General features: G+C 50.9%; 1 protein-coding gene across 14 annotated transcripts in view; it reads right to left on the bottom strand.

The window, feature by feature from the left end:
- The window catches only part of NRF1 (nuclear respiratory factor 1), a 62,249-nt gene that overhangs the window by 19,431 nt on the left and 27,761 nt on the right, over positions 1-15,057 (bottom strand). For 13 of the 14 annotated variants that reach the window (XM_040545433.1, XM_040545341.1, XM_040545376.1 and 10 more), the window contains exons 7-10: positions 14,574-14,771; positions 13,052-13,153; positions 10,394-10,551; positions 6,580-6,704 (exon numbers count right to left, since the gene is read on the bottom strand). In XM_040545433.1, the coding sequence (XP_040401367.1) occupies positions 6,580-6,704; positions 10,394-10,551; positions 13,052-13,153; positions 14,574-14,771 (583 nt within the window). Of the gene's footprint in view, positions 1-4,527; positions 5,041-6,579; positions 6,705-10,393; positions 10,552-13,051; positions 13,154-14,573; positions 14,772-15,057 lie in introns of those variants that run through there. The other variant, XM_040545439.1, reaches the window with a different exon arrangement.

The following is a 15,057-nucleotide window of genomic DNA, read 5'->3' as shown; positions in this document are numbered from 1 at the left end:
GGAAGGCAAAAACCCTACGGGAGGAAGAAACAGGGCCACTGCTGCAGGAGAGCAGCAGGAGAGCCGTGCCCCTTTGAGACAAACCTCCAGGAGGAGGACCAGAGCCCTGCCTGCTGCTTCCATCCGTGCTCTGCCGCAGCCAAGCCAGGCATATCTTTCCATCCTTCCGTGCACGGAGCAACCACGTCCCTCTGCCCTGAAGATCTCAGACCAAATAGTCCTCAAAATCCACCTGCCTCAGCAGAGCTGAGCCTTCACGAAGGTAAAAAAGGGGAAAAAAAAAGTTTTCTTCCCGACTGCTGCCTTCTGATCCAGGATTTCTGCGTTTTGGTCCTAAAGTGCTTGGGGTCCCCCAATTAAAGTGCTTGGGGTCTCCCCAAATAGGAGCCTCCCAAGTGCATCAATTCAGGGGACAGATCAAGGAGCACGGCGTCACCAGATCTGAATTTTCCAAGAGAAATTCAAGATCGTAGGAGAACTTAAGCTTTCTGTTACGTGCACGAAGATGATGGGCAGTGCCTTAGGTAGCAGAATTGCTCTGAGTATTACAGCAGGCATCAAACAGCTCCACTTTTCGAATTCACAGCTAAAGAAAAAACCCTGCTCAGCCCGGAGTCGATACCAGCCCCATTTCCTCTCCCAGCCCAGAACAAAAGGGAACATATTGCAACTGTGCTGAGAGAGGAGGGCTGCTGCCTATTTCTTTAAATGTGATGTTAATGCCTCGTAATCAGCTTTAATTTTTAAACAGGCCCAGCCCTCCTGTCCATTTCTCCTAATTCAGGACACGTGGAAGGTAAATGGCCTGTGCTTAAACCAGGCCAGCATCGGCTGTGACAGCTGGGGAGCCTGTAAGTCTCAACTGCCTGCTAAGAGGAATGGATGCCAGAGCCCACCAGGGGAGGGGAAACGGGGAGGCGCTGGAGATGCTGTAAGGTCACCAAGAAGCCCCGAGACAAGGTCAGGTGGGGCACGGCTCACTGACTGGATGGAAACTCGCCGAAACCAGCGGGACGCCAAGAAATGCTGGAAATGATCAAGCAGCAAAGGACTTGGCTGCGACTCCCTACCCCTGATGAAGGTGGTTTCCCCTTCTGGATCACAAAAAGGTTGAGGAGCAAAGGCAAGCGTCTTTTAGGGGACAGCAACAGACACCCGAGGAGCTCCTGGTGTCTCCCCGGGATGCTGCCTTCTCTCTTTGCAAGCTTGGGGGCACGTTTCAGAGCTAAAAAAGCAGCCTGTAAACTTCATGTGAGACTTGGGCATAGAACAGGAACACACACAAAAACCAGCAAAAGGAACCCAAAAAAAGCAAAGAGCAAAAGACTCTTCCTTGCAGTCCTCCGACAGCTGTCTTTGCAGAGAGGAGACCTGTAGTGCTCATCCTATAGAAATATCTTCTCCCAAGGAAATCAAATGAGTTCGTGAGTCTCCCTGCCTGAAAAGACAAACTGCACCCAGAAATACCACTTGGGGTGTCAGCCAAGGGACTTACCGAGGTCACAATAAGCAGGGAAGCCCTACAGCCAGCCCTCGGGTGCCGTGGCATCCACCTCCTGCTCTAACTCGGCCAAACTCCTGGTGCTGGGAGCAGCCCGGGTCCTGGGCAAAGCTGGCTCCGAGCCTGTGCTGGGGGTAAGAGAACCGCTGGTGCAGGTGGCGCCTGGTTTGTAGGACCAGAGGGAAAACCTGGCATTCGACAGCGCAAGAGGGAGCTGTCGGAGCCACTGTTTTTAGCCCCGGTCGGTGGGCAGACAAATCCTAATCGTCAGCAGCGCCGAGGCGTCGAGCCGGAGCCGCACAGCGCCCGGCACAGCCCCGTGGCAGAAGGGCAGCCTGAGCAGGCAAAGGGTCGTGCCCAGGAGTAGGGCAGGGCTGCAGCAAAAAGGAGAACCCCCACGAGAGGTTTAGAGCAAGGAGAGCCGTGCCAGAGCGAGCAGGTAGCGCTTAGCTGGCGAGGTTCGGTGCCAACGCAGCAGCAGCCCTGGGAGCGAGCGCCCTGCAAAGCCTTTGCCCCCCGTGGTGCTGGGGAAATCCCGAGCAGCACCGCTGGCATCAAAGCTGTGGCTGGTGTCCCCCAACCCCAACAGGGTTTGTTCCTCAGCAGCCACGCTGGGATTCCCCCAGTGTTGACACAGAAAGGGGACAGACGCGGAGATGACGGAGCTGCAGCCGAGCATCCCCTCTCCGAAAGGCACCAGCAGGGAGCTCCGTGTGCTTGACACGGAACGAATTTGTTTGAGCTGATGCTCGTGCCAACGTATTTCACTCAGCATTCATCAGGGCCCTGCTGTTGACAAGAATTCATTCATGCCCAGTAATTTGTCCTCTGGGGAACACCTCTCCTCCTTCCTGGAGCCGCTCCACGCACCCAGGACTTCGCTCGCCCGCTCCAGCTCTCGTTGCTGGCTGCCATCGTCCTCTCTCCTGCCCTGCCAGGTGACATGCAACTGCAAAAATTAAATTCCTCGCTTCTCCTTCAGATGGTGATTAAACTGTGCCCGTTTCAGGGCAGCACTCATTAAAAAAATGAATATCTCTTCCTACCGGGAAGGTGCTACAGAAAGCTCGACCCTTTCCTTCTTGTCTGCCTGGATGCAAGGGAGCTCATCAGCAATTTGCCAAGCTGTTAGCGACTCGTTTGGACCCATCTTCCTTCAAAAGAACATCTAACGGGGGAAATTATTATTTAAAAACGTCTGACATAGGCAGCAGGTCAGCCTCCGAGCCCCCGCCTTTCCCCTTTTCTCATAAAAAAAAAGCCACCAGGGATCACGGTGCTGCACCTCCCTGTCCCGAGGCAAAGCAAGAACAGGCAGCTCCTGGCTTTGCCCTTGGTGGCTCCCTCTGCTTTCACGCTCCTGAGGAGACACACGCTGCTCAGGAACAGGACCTGGGCTCCTGCCTTCCCCTCCTGGCTGTGCTTTCACCTGTAAACAGCCCGCCACGAGCCTGCCGGGGCTGGCGGCCGCGCGTTTCCCATCTGCACCGAGGGTGGAGGCAGGTTTCCACCCACACCTCCTTGATTTCATGCGGGAAGCTCGGCAGCCTCGCAGCAATTAAACCACTCCTGGTGCAGAAATCACCAAAAATCGCCAAGTGGGGCAGCTCTGGTGCAACGGGGCCCCCTCATCCTAAATAACCCTACAGGACCACCGGTCCTGCGCTAGCCTGCAAGATGCGGCCCTGCACTGATGCCTCACCTCTGCTCGCAGAAGCACGGAGCCTGCTAATCCCCCCGCCCACGTCAGAGCCCTAATGCTCTCCCCGTGCTTCCATCACAGCTCGGTAATCCTGGCTCACCCCCGGCCGTAAGCGGGTCTCCTTTGGTCCTTTCTGAGTTTGTTCTGACGACCGAAGGGCTGGAGAAGGGCAAAACCCACCGCAGCTGGAGCTTGGAGCCCCTCTTGTCTCCAAAGCAGCTCTCCAAAACGCCACCAACAACACAAAACCAACAGCCCTGGGCTCCACAGGACACCGAAGCAGCCTCCTCGGGGCAGGGAGCCTGCTCTGTGCGTCGCCTGCCATATTCCCGGGGCGGCACCGCGCGCTGCTCCAGCGCTGCGCAGGCACAGGCTTCATCAATATTTAAGCCTGAAGTCAGGAAGCCTGTAGCCAAGGCAGCTTTCAGGCCCCGCTCGGATCGATGTCGAACAAAAGGCTGCAGCACGAGGACGCAGAAGCGAGGCCCAGCCTGCGGGCTGGCGCTGCCACCTCTCCTTCCAGGGCTCGGCACACGGAGCTGCCCGTAGCATGCTCCAAAAGCACCCCCAGGGAGCACAGCTTCCTCTTCCCGGTGCATTTTCCATTTTGCAGCCAGCTTCACGAACGGGTGCTGCCACGATCCCGGTCACCTGCTCGAAATAGGACTTTAATGCCGGCCCTTTCAGACCAAAACATCTGAGGCTTCAACCACGGGGTCACCGGTTCCAGCATCCCGGCTCGGAGCAGATGCTCCCGAGCAGCAAGGAAACCATAAAGCACTTAGCTCGTTTGACACGGCGTTGGGGCGGGAGATCTTATTTCCCTTCCCTGTAGATGTAACCGATCACGAGATTACCCACAGCCCTTTCACAGTTGAGCCCCGCTGCCGGGCTCCCTGCAATGCTGAATGGAGTTCCAGCCTCTGAGACGCACAAAAAAAAAAAAAAAAAAATACAGAATTTGCCTCTTTTTAGCCAGCCTGATTTTCTGGGGTCAGTTATTGTTATTCGGATGCCAGAGCATGGATGGGAAAAGTATTTTATCAAGATAAAACAACAAAAAAAAAGGGAGCAATTACATCTGGTGGCTGCCATCAAGAACTGACCATCAACCTTCTGCCATCACCTTCCCTGACCTCAAGCAATTTCATTCAACTACTGTCTCAGTTTCCCTACCAATAAAACGGGGACAAATTTATGTCCCTTCCAGGGAAAACTGCACGGGTACGGGATCAGAATGCCTCAGAAACAACCTACGGAAGGGTAAGATTCCTAGAGAGAAGCATTTATTGAAAATATTGACAAGTTAAGACTTCGTAAGCAACAGCGAGCAGGGGTATTTGCTGGTTAACTCCATTGTGGCTCTGGGAGCCACTCCTAGGTGCCCAGTCGCACCAAATCCCTCCGGCTCCTCTCCTCCCAAGAGGACAGCACGCAAAGCAACGTGTCCCCGCTGCCCCAGGGGGACCGAGCGCCCAGGACGATGCTCGCCCTCGCCCCCGGGGGCTGCGGGGTACGAAAAGAGGCAGAGCGAATCCTCGGCGACAGCGCCAACGCCGAAAACCCGTCTGCTCTCCAGCCCCGGCCAGAGCCAGCAGGAATGGATACCCGCATCTCCTCCGTCCCCGGGGGAGATAAATTAGCTGGTTACGTAAGGAAGCGACCGGCACGGCGCTTCCAAGGGCTGCCCGAGCCCTTCCCCTTAATGCCGCCGGAGGTTAGAGCGAATCGAAGGGTGGAAGCAAGGCGAGGGGCTGCGGGTGAGGCTTTGCACGGAGGAAAACGCTGCAGTCTCTCCCCTTAATGCACTCTAAATCCCAGCTGATTTCCAGCTCCGCTGTTAGGAAAAAAAAAAAAAGGAGGAAAAAACCCCAGCATTAATATCGTTTTAATGCAAGCTGGGCAAGCGAGGTGGAGTGACTCAGGGCCTTGAAGGGTGGGAGGTGTTGAGGGGAAGCATCCAGAGGAATCCAGAGCGTGAAAGCATTTTGGAAGCCAACCAAAAGGGTGCAGACCTGCCAAAGGACACTAAAGTGCTTCTACGGATCTGCTCGGTTGCTGGTTTTGAGCATCCCGGGTCAGATTCTCCCTTCGATAAATGCTGCTCGCCCCCCTCACGCCCGGCAGGCAGGGAAATAGAGACGTGAAATACAACACACGGCTGCTCATCCCTCTGCTCTTCCCTCTCTGCATCCCAGCAGCGAGGCCAGGGTTGGTATTTCATTTCTGCTCCCTCTGCAGGCCGGCTGACTCCACAGCAAGAGGCATCAAGCACAGCACCCTGAGCAAAGCCACTCTTCCCTCGTCTCCCCCAAGTGCTGATGTTTCAGGACGAGTGCATTGCCTACAAGACGAGGATTTTGATGGGAGTCGAACCTGATGTCTGACCTAGAAGGATTTCTGCTTCATATGCAAAGCAACAAGGCAAGAACTCAGCGGTCTGCCCCCTGGCTGCGCACGCGTTTTCCCCCTTTGACAACTACTGCCCAAATAGCAACTTTTTTTTTTAGACACAACTTCACAGTCCTCATCCTTTCTGGGCTTATTTCGATGCCTTTCTCTCTATTCCATCAAATAACCAGAGAGTTTCATCTCTTAATTTGGGAAGTGTGGTAAAGGCATCAGATACAGCGAGACTGGAGGTGGTAGACAAACTAGGCACACCAGTGTGACCCAGTATCATCCTGAACCAGTTTCCACAAACTTTCTGTTTTATTTATTCACTACCAGCTTAGTCTGGATATCTATGAAAGTCCCCAGAGTTGGAAAAAAGACGCTGAGGGAGAAGCTCTACAGAAAATCCCCCGAACTAAGCCACTGGCCGTGCGGTGGCAAGATGGGAAACGAGGAAGAAGGCAGCACGCTGAGGCTGGCTGCCGACAGACGACCGAGCAGAAAAGCAACAGTTGTTCAAGAGCAGCCACCAAGCATAAAGGAATAAAAATAAACAATAAGACAACTAGAGAAGGAAGGAAACGAGTGGGTAATAAAATGTTGGTCATACTCCCTGCCACTCCACAGTGAAGTGTTTTGGAGTCAAGCTTATCGTGGCACTGACTAGCGGTGTCAACCGAGTCTGGGTCCTGGGCAGCGTACAGGGACAGAACGGGGAGCAATCCTTCCCCATAAAACTAGGGCTGAAGAGCAAGCTGGCAGGAGGAGGAGGACAGCGGAGCCCCGAGCACCAGGGAAGCAAACGAAGTTAGTGCTATCATTTTGCTCTCTGGGCTTTTAAGTCAACCTGAAGTGAGGCAGAGCTATTTTACTGGGGAAAACTTGGCATTTCAAGTGGAGAGGAAAAAAACCCTAGCTGAGAGCAAAGGAAAAAAAAATTAAAAAAATAAAACAGAAAGCAAAAACTTTCCGGCAGCCTTACCATTGGCATCTTGGACTCCGGTAAGCGCTCCTACTGCCGCCGCGGTTTCACCAGACAGGACGATCTGTCCTCCACCTTGGAGAGTGGCTTCAGCAAGCGTGGCTACCGCGTGGGCTGCTGCTTCACTGGGGGCACAGAAAAGAGAAGGGAAGGGTTAGGAAGACCACCAGACAACCCTGCTCCAGTAGGGCCCATTTAACTAGGCACTGATATCAAGAGAACACACACAGGCAGGAGGGATTCTCACCAGGGCCAGCTGAAGTTATCCAGAATGGAAAATCTCCGGTGGAGGAGGAATACAGGGAAATAAGCTGCTTTCACTGCCTTTTTTTCAGCTTGCCTCTCTCTTAGAATATCCGTGCCTTCTTTAACATCCTTTTGCCTGCGACTTCACTAAAAGCTTTTGGACGATCCAAGTAAGTTCTAACACAACGTGGCTCCTTCCTGCCTCTGGTTTCCAGTACAAAACTCATTGTTTTGCCACCTGGTCTCTCCAGATTTTCCAACTCCCCCTCTCACTACTGATTCAGCCAGCTTACCTCGCACTGCAGAAGGCCCAGAGGTTTACCATTACCAGGATCACATCAGCAGCTCTCTATTTAGAGAAGACAGAGTACCTCTCCCCAGCCAAGTGGTTTAATAATTCTTTTTAATGAGTGATTGGTAGCTAAGCACGGTATTCTTAAATTTCCTCGCACGAATGAGGTCAGACCAAAGGCCCTTCTAATGCAGCAACCCTGCTGTGAGAACAGCCAGTATCAGATATTTAGGAAGGAGTGTGTATGATCCTTCCCTTCCTACACCCTCTCAGCTTCCGACAGTCAGCAGCGTATTGATTTCCTACATCAGAGACTGCATCTGGACCATCAGGTTTGATTTTTCTAATCCCCTTTGAAACCCATTTATACTTTTTGCTTCCCCAACATCCTGTGTCAATGAGACCCACATTTAATTAGATGACGTGTGAATAAAAACGTTGCATTCTGGTAGTCCAAAACCTACTCCCTCAGTCTTGCTGGGCAGCCTGTGCATCTGATAGTGCAAGAAATGGAAAATAACAGTTCCATTTTCATTTTCCTCGTGACTTCATAGACTTCCAGTAATCTCTTTTCCAAGCTGAAGAGACAGAGTCCACTCGCTGTGGAAGGGCTCTTCCTGATTAGTCTCGTCCTTTTCCAGACTTTTTCTAAATGTAAGACATTGTTTGAGGGGTGTGTGTGACCATTTCTCACATTATTCAAGACGTAGACGTACCATGGGTTAGTACAGTGGCCTAATCCTGCCTTGCTCTCTATGCCCTTCCCTGTAATTCCTAATATTCAACTTACTCGTCTGACAATACCTGCTCAGCAGGGATTCTTGGAGCTTGCTGAATGGCAACTGGTAACAAACAGTTCCTGATTGGGTCTATACAGGAGATATTTCTTCACGCGTGCATTATTTGGCATGGACTGAGATAATATTCTATTTGCCATTTCGTTGTACAGTCCGAGTGCTGTGAGCATCCTTCTACAACCGTTCAAACTTCTCCAGACCCCTTGGATAAATATTAGCTACTCAGGGCATATTTTCATTTCTAAATAGCCCCTCTGTCACTCAGGGCAGCTCTTAAACACCGTTACTGAGCCAGAATATTTTCTTGTTCTGCCTCCCTACCCCTTCTGGCTGATCTCTCTTCTGAACCTGCAGCTACGTGGAGGCAGAGCGCAGGAAGGCCAACTACAACAGAGCAAACCTGGGGGTACACCCAGACCTCCTGCTGTAACACTATTTCCTAGACTTTGCACACTTACTTGAAGCCACTTTCAGGGGCAATTCAGCATTTTAATCATTCATTAAGGTTGCACCTATGAAAATAACAACGACCATACAGCATAAGAGCTGTGCCCAGTTACAGCGTGCTCCACAAACACTAATTAGTTCAAATCAATGAATTAACCACCTCCAATTTGTCCTCCTTTACCAGGAGGCCCCATACTTCCCATCCTCAAACCTGGCAGAGGTTTCACCCATCCCAATGTGCTGTTTGCGGGTGCACTGCTCTGCATGGACTACGAGAGTCCTTTGCTCCCTGTCAGGGAAATCGAAGACAGCAGCCCTCAGCTAAATTAAGCATGAAGTTTCCAGAGCTGGAAGAGCCTTTAGCTCTCAAGGACTTGCTGAGATGTTCCTACAGGTAGAGGAAAGACCCCCAGCAGTGTTTGGTGGCAAAGAAAAGAGAGCACCTGTTCCACATGGAAGGTTTGGGGGGCTAGTCACCCAGACGGGACCCCAAACCCTCCCACTGTCAGTAGAGAAAGAGGGCGACAACAAAATGTGAAATAAAACGAGGCCCAACATTCCCACTGCAATGCTGCAACAGGCTTCACATTGCTCCTGAGCTATGAGCTGTTTCAGACTTACTACAGGGCCTTCCTGGGTATAAGCACAGCTGACCCTGTCTTGAGGCACAACAGCGACTACGTTACTCGTTGAAAGCTCTTCCGCTCATGTTTTCTAGGAGCCTTCATTTCATTTTAACATTTCTTTTTTATTAGGGATTCTGAACTTCCTAAATGCAGGAAAAGGAACTGCTCGTTGGTGACCTTAGGAGCCAGAACTAGTAGCAATGGGACAAAATTAAATTGAAAGCACACTGGTTTCAGAAGAATTTCTCAAAAGTATGTAGAAAAAAAAATCTACCAACTAGAAACGTGCAGGATACAGGTCCTGCAAGCCAGATTCCAGGAGACTGGACTTTTTTTTTTTTTTTTCCAACTCCATGCCTAGTTACTTTATCTGTTCTTACAGTGTCCTAAATAGATCACTTGGTTTTAAGAGGTAATTTTACAGTGGACCTATTGATAAAAATAATCCTACTCAATCAGCCTCCTACAGCAGCAGAAAAGAACGTATCTGACAGACTTGAATCTGGATCACAAACAGAAACAGTTCTAGGTGGGTTTGCAATTCAGTTACAACAGCAATTTGGAAGCAAGCTGGTGATGGACCCCAGGATCAAGGTGGCTGCTTTAGTAATTTGTGATCCCCGCACAGCATGGTCTTGGAGCTCTACCCCAACCACCAGCACTGTGGGCTTGTGCCGTGTCCCAAGCCACGGCTGCTCAGCTTTTACTCTGACAGCCTTTAGTCCAGAACCCTGATTTGGATGAGGAAAACGTTTTGCCCACACCTCAGCAGCGTGAAACCTCCTGCGCTACTGGGGCTGCAGCCACGTCCTGTCCTGCTCCCTCGGGATGCAGCCGCAGTGTGCCCCAGCCACTTCCAGTTTTTAAGAACATCAAGCAAAGCTTAAAAAACTCCCCAGAGCTGAGCAAAGGCACTGCTTCCCGCTGCACGGACCTGCACAGAACTAAACTTTACCAACTTTACCTGTTGGCACACTGAGCACAACATTCTGTTTTCTGACGAGAGACCAAGGCAGCACACCACTGGGAAATTCAGCCTTTTAGTAAGGAACTATTACTAATTCTGATGGATACACAGACCAGCGTACCAAAAGGCACTATCAGCACATTAGGACTCTTATTAGCAAGCTCGGTTCTGTAACCGGACCCTTGCTGAACCCAAACCATTTAGGGGGTGCAGTTACCACCTACCGTTTCCTCTTTCAGGAAATTTCCATGTCAGTGGGCTCCTACTGTTACAGTGGAAACTGAAAACTATCCTGCAGACTCCTGTACGCAGGTCGAACTAGGAATTTGCTAAGGAAAAGCCTCCACGGGACTGCAGACAGTGTCCTCTTACTGTTAGAGTGAAAACCTAGAAGGAAGCACCCGCGTGCAGCCTTCTAGCCTTCTCCTCTCCCCCGTACCTGTTGAGTGCCATGGTAACAGTTGCTCCTTGTTGCATCTCCTGAGATGCTGCCACTGCTGCTTCTGCTAACGATGCCACTGCCTGCGTGGCCTCTGATGCCTGCGTCGTCTGGATGGTCATCTCACCCCCCTGTAGCGTTGCCCAGTTCTGCTCCACCTGCGGAGGAAGAACAAGAAGGAAGGTCCCAGGATATGAAGCCATCCCGTGAAACGATGGCTGCTGCCTAAAACAAAGAAGTCAGATAGTTTCGAGAAGTCTTTGGAGAATCCTGCACGTACTCTGACTCTCTCCCAGAGACTTTGACAGGGAAAAGAGAGCACCAGGGGGAAAAGACCAGGATCCAGCTGAGAACACCACGGACCCTACAACCCTCTCTCAGCCACGAGTGAGTTTCTGTAGCCAGCCCTCAAGTCTAGCTGCTATTCTGCACGTGTTCAGTCTTCAAGCGAGAATTTTAGTTCTCATGCACATGGAAGGTGCCCCCCCAAACATCTGTGAAGCACCTCAAGCTCCCACAAACCCCTTTTGTTCAGCCATGCCCACCAGAAAATGGGACAGCAGTCGGATCACTGCCTGCCAGGCACTTTTTAAAGCAGCCACACTGCTGTGGTGCTGGAAGCTCAGCACAGATCACCGTCCCACAGGGCAAAGGGCTGCACGTGCCCCCGTTTCCATCTGCCTGCACCCCTCCCGTCATTTTGGGGAACCAAACATGTTCCCATTTAGGATTTATTTGTGCTGGACTTGTCTCAAGCTCACCTAAAGCTCACAACTGGAACTTGTTTTGCTGTAGTACACTTAATAAATGAAGATGGCCATCCCCAGTTCAAGGCAACTGCTTTGCTCTCCTGCGCCCACAGCTGACCCTGGGCGAAAGGATCCAAAGCAGGGAGGAAGCAGCGACAGGGCATTGAGACAAGGTGAAAAGAAGCCGAGTTAAGAGAAGGCGAAGTCTTTTAGGAAAGATGGAACCAAGTCTGAGTGCTTCGAGAGGAAGAAGTCGCAGATGGGAGGATCTCAGGAGAGTTGGACTGAGTTTGTGCTGCTCCCTAGCCATGCCGAAACCAAAGCAAAGCAAGCCCGAGCAGGGAAAGGCACCCTTCCCACCACCATGCAGAAGGAGAACATACATATATTCTGCAAATACATGTATTCAGCAGTCAGGCAGATCTCCACTGTGGCGCACAGCGCCCTGCAAAATGCCTAGGCTGTTTCAAAATGGGAAAGGACTTACTCCTGGCAAAGGAGGAGGAATTGTCCGGGCCCTTCTCCGCACTAACACAAAAGTTGTGCTGCTGAGATCGTAGCAAGCATCCCTGCTCCGTGTTGCTCTGCATCCTATAAACACGTCTGCTTACTCAGAGCTAACTCACATCTCCACGCAGCACGACAGCGAGGCAGAAACATCCTTAGAGACGCTGCCAGCGGGCTGTGGATTTATCCGCACATAGCGATCCCAGCCATTCACCAATGAAAAAACTTTTGTATCTTTATTTCGTCCAATATCTCTTAAACATTTAATTTACAGGAGGAACTAGGTGCCTGCACTCCCTTGATTTCTGTTTGTCCCTCTGAAAATTTTCTTACAGGTGTCAAGAGACATCTGAAGAGGGTTCTGAAAACCCTCAAAGTACTTCAAGGTCACAGCCAGGCCGCTTCCCTTTGCTCCTGAGATGGAAGTAGGGTCTTGTGCAGAACAAAGCTGTTCTGTGCTGCCACCTGTCGCCCTGAAAGCCTCACTCGCACAGAGCTGACCAGACCCCACCACTCCTGCACAGACCGTCCGCAGCCAGACAGCCTGGCACGCAGCAAAGGGGCAGAAAGCTGCCTGCAGCCTCATGGATTTACAGGGGGGTTAGTGGGGAAAAAGAGGTTAAAAAAAAAGTAAGTTTCCTTGGGGTCTTTAAACTTACTAACGTGTTTAAAAAAAAGAAGCGGAAAAAATAAACGCATGCAAGTTCGAGAGGTCAGATTTGAGGGTTGAAGTGGTCTGATGGAGTCCTCAACAGAAGGAGCTTTGCCCAGTTTTAGAGCACTGGAAGAAGCTTTCACAGTACGTGGAACAGTACTGTGCTCCGCGGTACCTCATGTTGTCTCGAATATAACGTGCATTTATGAAGCTCTCTCCGGTATTCACTTGCAAACCTCTCTAAAAGCTGCAGAAGAAGAACAGTCCCATTTTGTCCAGAGATCAGTAGCCGAAGAATCACACCGTTTGCCCACAGCCATGCAATATCCTCCACTAACCACAGGCTCAGAATACCCCAGGCGTCACCCCCAACCCTGAACTGGCAAAACTCGGGTTCTAGAGCACACATGAAACAATTATCCCAAACAAATACAGAAACGTGCATTTGTGCAGTTAGGTCTCTATCTGCTGGAGCAGATCTCCCAGAATTAACGTACAGGACATTAAAATGGGATGAAATTCGGAGCTGAGGCTTCTGCCATAATTGCGTTTGTATGCTCCTGAGTCAAAACAACAGCAGTTCAGCACTTCCTATATGAAATTTCATATAGTTTCACAGGTATTTTAACCCTGAACACTGCAGGGCTGGTGGTTTTTTGTGACTTCATTGTGACAAATATTTAACTTTATCAAAGTCAAATAGGATGATTGTGCTCTGAACACGATGGGCACGACCCGGATCCTTACCTCCCCGTCAGTCACTGCGGAATAATTGACTTGTGCGACGGTGACCGTGGTAGGCAACTCGGAGGCATCAGCCAGCGTGGCAACTGTAGCACCGGTGCCAACCTGCAGAAGTCAACAAGATGCAGCTGAACATGCCTGCTAGCGCAGGAAAACATCCATATAATTCAGACAAAGGGACAGTCAAACGCTCTCAGGTTACAAGGCATTGCATCTACAGAGAATAATAGTAATGGGCAGAGCTCACGGAAAATCCTGAGCTGTCTCCAAGGGGAAAAAACAACACGCTAAAGCAATGTCAATCTGCAGCAGCTTCCAGAGCGGGGACAGGGCCCAGAAACAAGTTTTGCACAGCCCTTGTGTCTGTCTGAACACAGGCCCTCGCTATTTTCCTAGCCTCACAAAGAACAGCTGCAGGATACCGCTGCCATTCCCAGGTGTGAGCAGGGTGCACAGGTGGAACCAAGACACTTCTCCCACCGCGTGGAAGTCGTGTAAAAAACCTACCCTGTAAAAACTATACCCTGCGTATCAGCTATCATTTATAACACCACTTACCACTCACAGGGGCACTGCTCTCCAGGCACTTGGCAAACATTAGTCCATCCTCACTACCCCGCTGGCTTTGGAAATTACACTTTCCCTATTTAACAGCTGGGAAAAGGCAAAATCTGGGAGATGTGCAGCTTTGTTTCTAAGCAGAATTAAACCTGTAGGTGCTAGAAAGTCGATGAGATCTCAGGTGCTGGGCACCTAAGAGAATACTATCAAGGGGAAAATGTCTGCTAGCAGGTGAGCAAACAGAAGCAGTTTGACACGTCTGCTGGGCCTTGGGGGAGCAGAAAGCTGGGCCAATTCACTGAAAAGCTTTCATTTGAAAAGCAAACAAAAAAAAAAAACAAAAGCAAAACAAAAATAAAGTCCACGTCCTGAGCTGCCAGAAGCTGCCGCCCCACATGGAGAAGGGAATACAGCAGCAGCAACTTCTGCTGTGAATCCCCTAAAGCGGTCTAACAGACATCCTTCCCTCAGGGGGCAGCTTGAGAATTACAATATTTATATCTTACACACTTCAGGTGTAAGAGCAGGGGGCGCAGAAGTACCTAATGCCATGGATTAAGGTAGATTTCATGCCATTAAAGAAAAGCAGTCCCATCACGTTTCCTCCCGTCACTTCATCACACAGCCACCACAGGTTTTGTGTGGCCAGATGAGCTGTGTGTCCGTCTGTGAACGGGTTAGTAAGACCCAGGTCAGACCCTGAACTACTTGACCAAATAGCTGCAGGTCTGTCCGTGCTGCCACAACAGGAGAGCAAGGGACAGGAGCTGGGAAGAGAGAGGATGGGACTGCTCCTTTGAGCAGGAGCACTGGCTTAATGAGCCAGAGGGCTGAGACACTGATAAAGAGAATTCCTGAAGGACAAGGCCAGCTACCAAAAGGGGTTTGCTCTAAACCACCTCCTAGAGGCAGGCAAGTTGATCCTGAGTCAGCTGTGCTGGGAACGCTGGAGGGCTTTTCTCACCTGGATGAGGGACACGGTGCCATCGGGGTTGCTGAAGGTTTGTACCACTGTCTGTGACGGCACCAGGTGCGCTATGCTGTGTGTGGTCGTGGTCTGCTGCTGCGTCTGCTGGTCCTCGAACGCGTAGAGCAGGTCCTCACGGCCATGCTGCTTGTAGCAGTTCTTCACGATAGTCCGCAACGCCTGGGTCCACGACACCTACGAGGAGAATCAGAAAGGAGTTGAGAGCGTGTAAAAACTTTTCTGAACCGCTCCAATGCTGCTACTGCTGTGATTTGCATGCTTACCTTTACTGGGTGCTTTTCAATAAATCCTCAAACAAGATGCCCCCAGTACCTAATCCCTCCATCCCCTCATTCCCCAGGACTCAGAAATTACCCTGAGCCACTGCATTTCTGTGTATGGACACAGAATGAGCATACTTGACCAAAGGAGGGCATATTTCTCAATGAAATCTCAATGAAATTTCTCTGCCTTGAAATCT

The sequence above is a fragment of the Cygnus olor genome, chromosome 1 (genome assembly GCF_009769625.2).
Source record: "Cygnus olor isolate bCygOlo1 chromosome 1, bCygOlo1.pri.v2, whole genome shotgun sequence".
NCBI lineage: Eukaryota > Metazoa > Chordata > Aves > Anseriformes > Anatidae > Cygnus > Cygnus olor.
The sequence above is the reverse complement of the archived record's forward strand: the minus strand, read 5'-3'. Positions and strand labels throughout refer to the sequence as shown.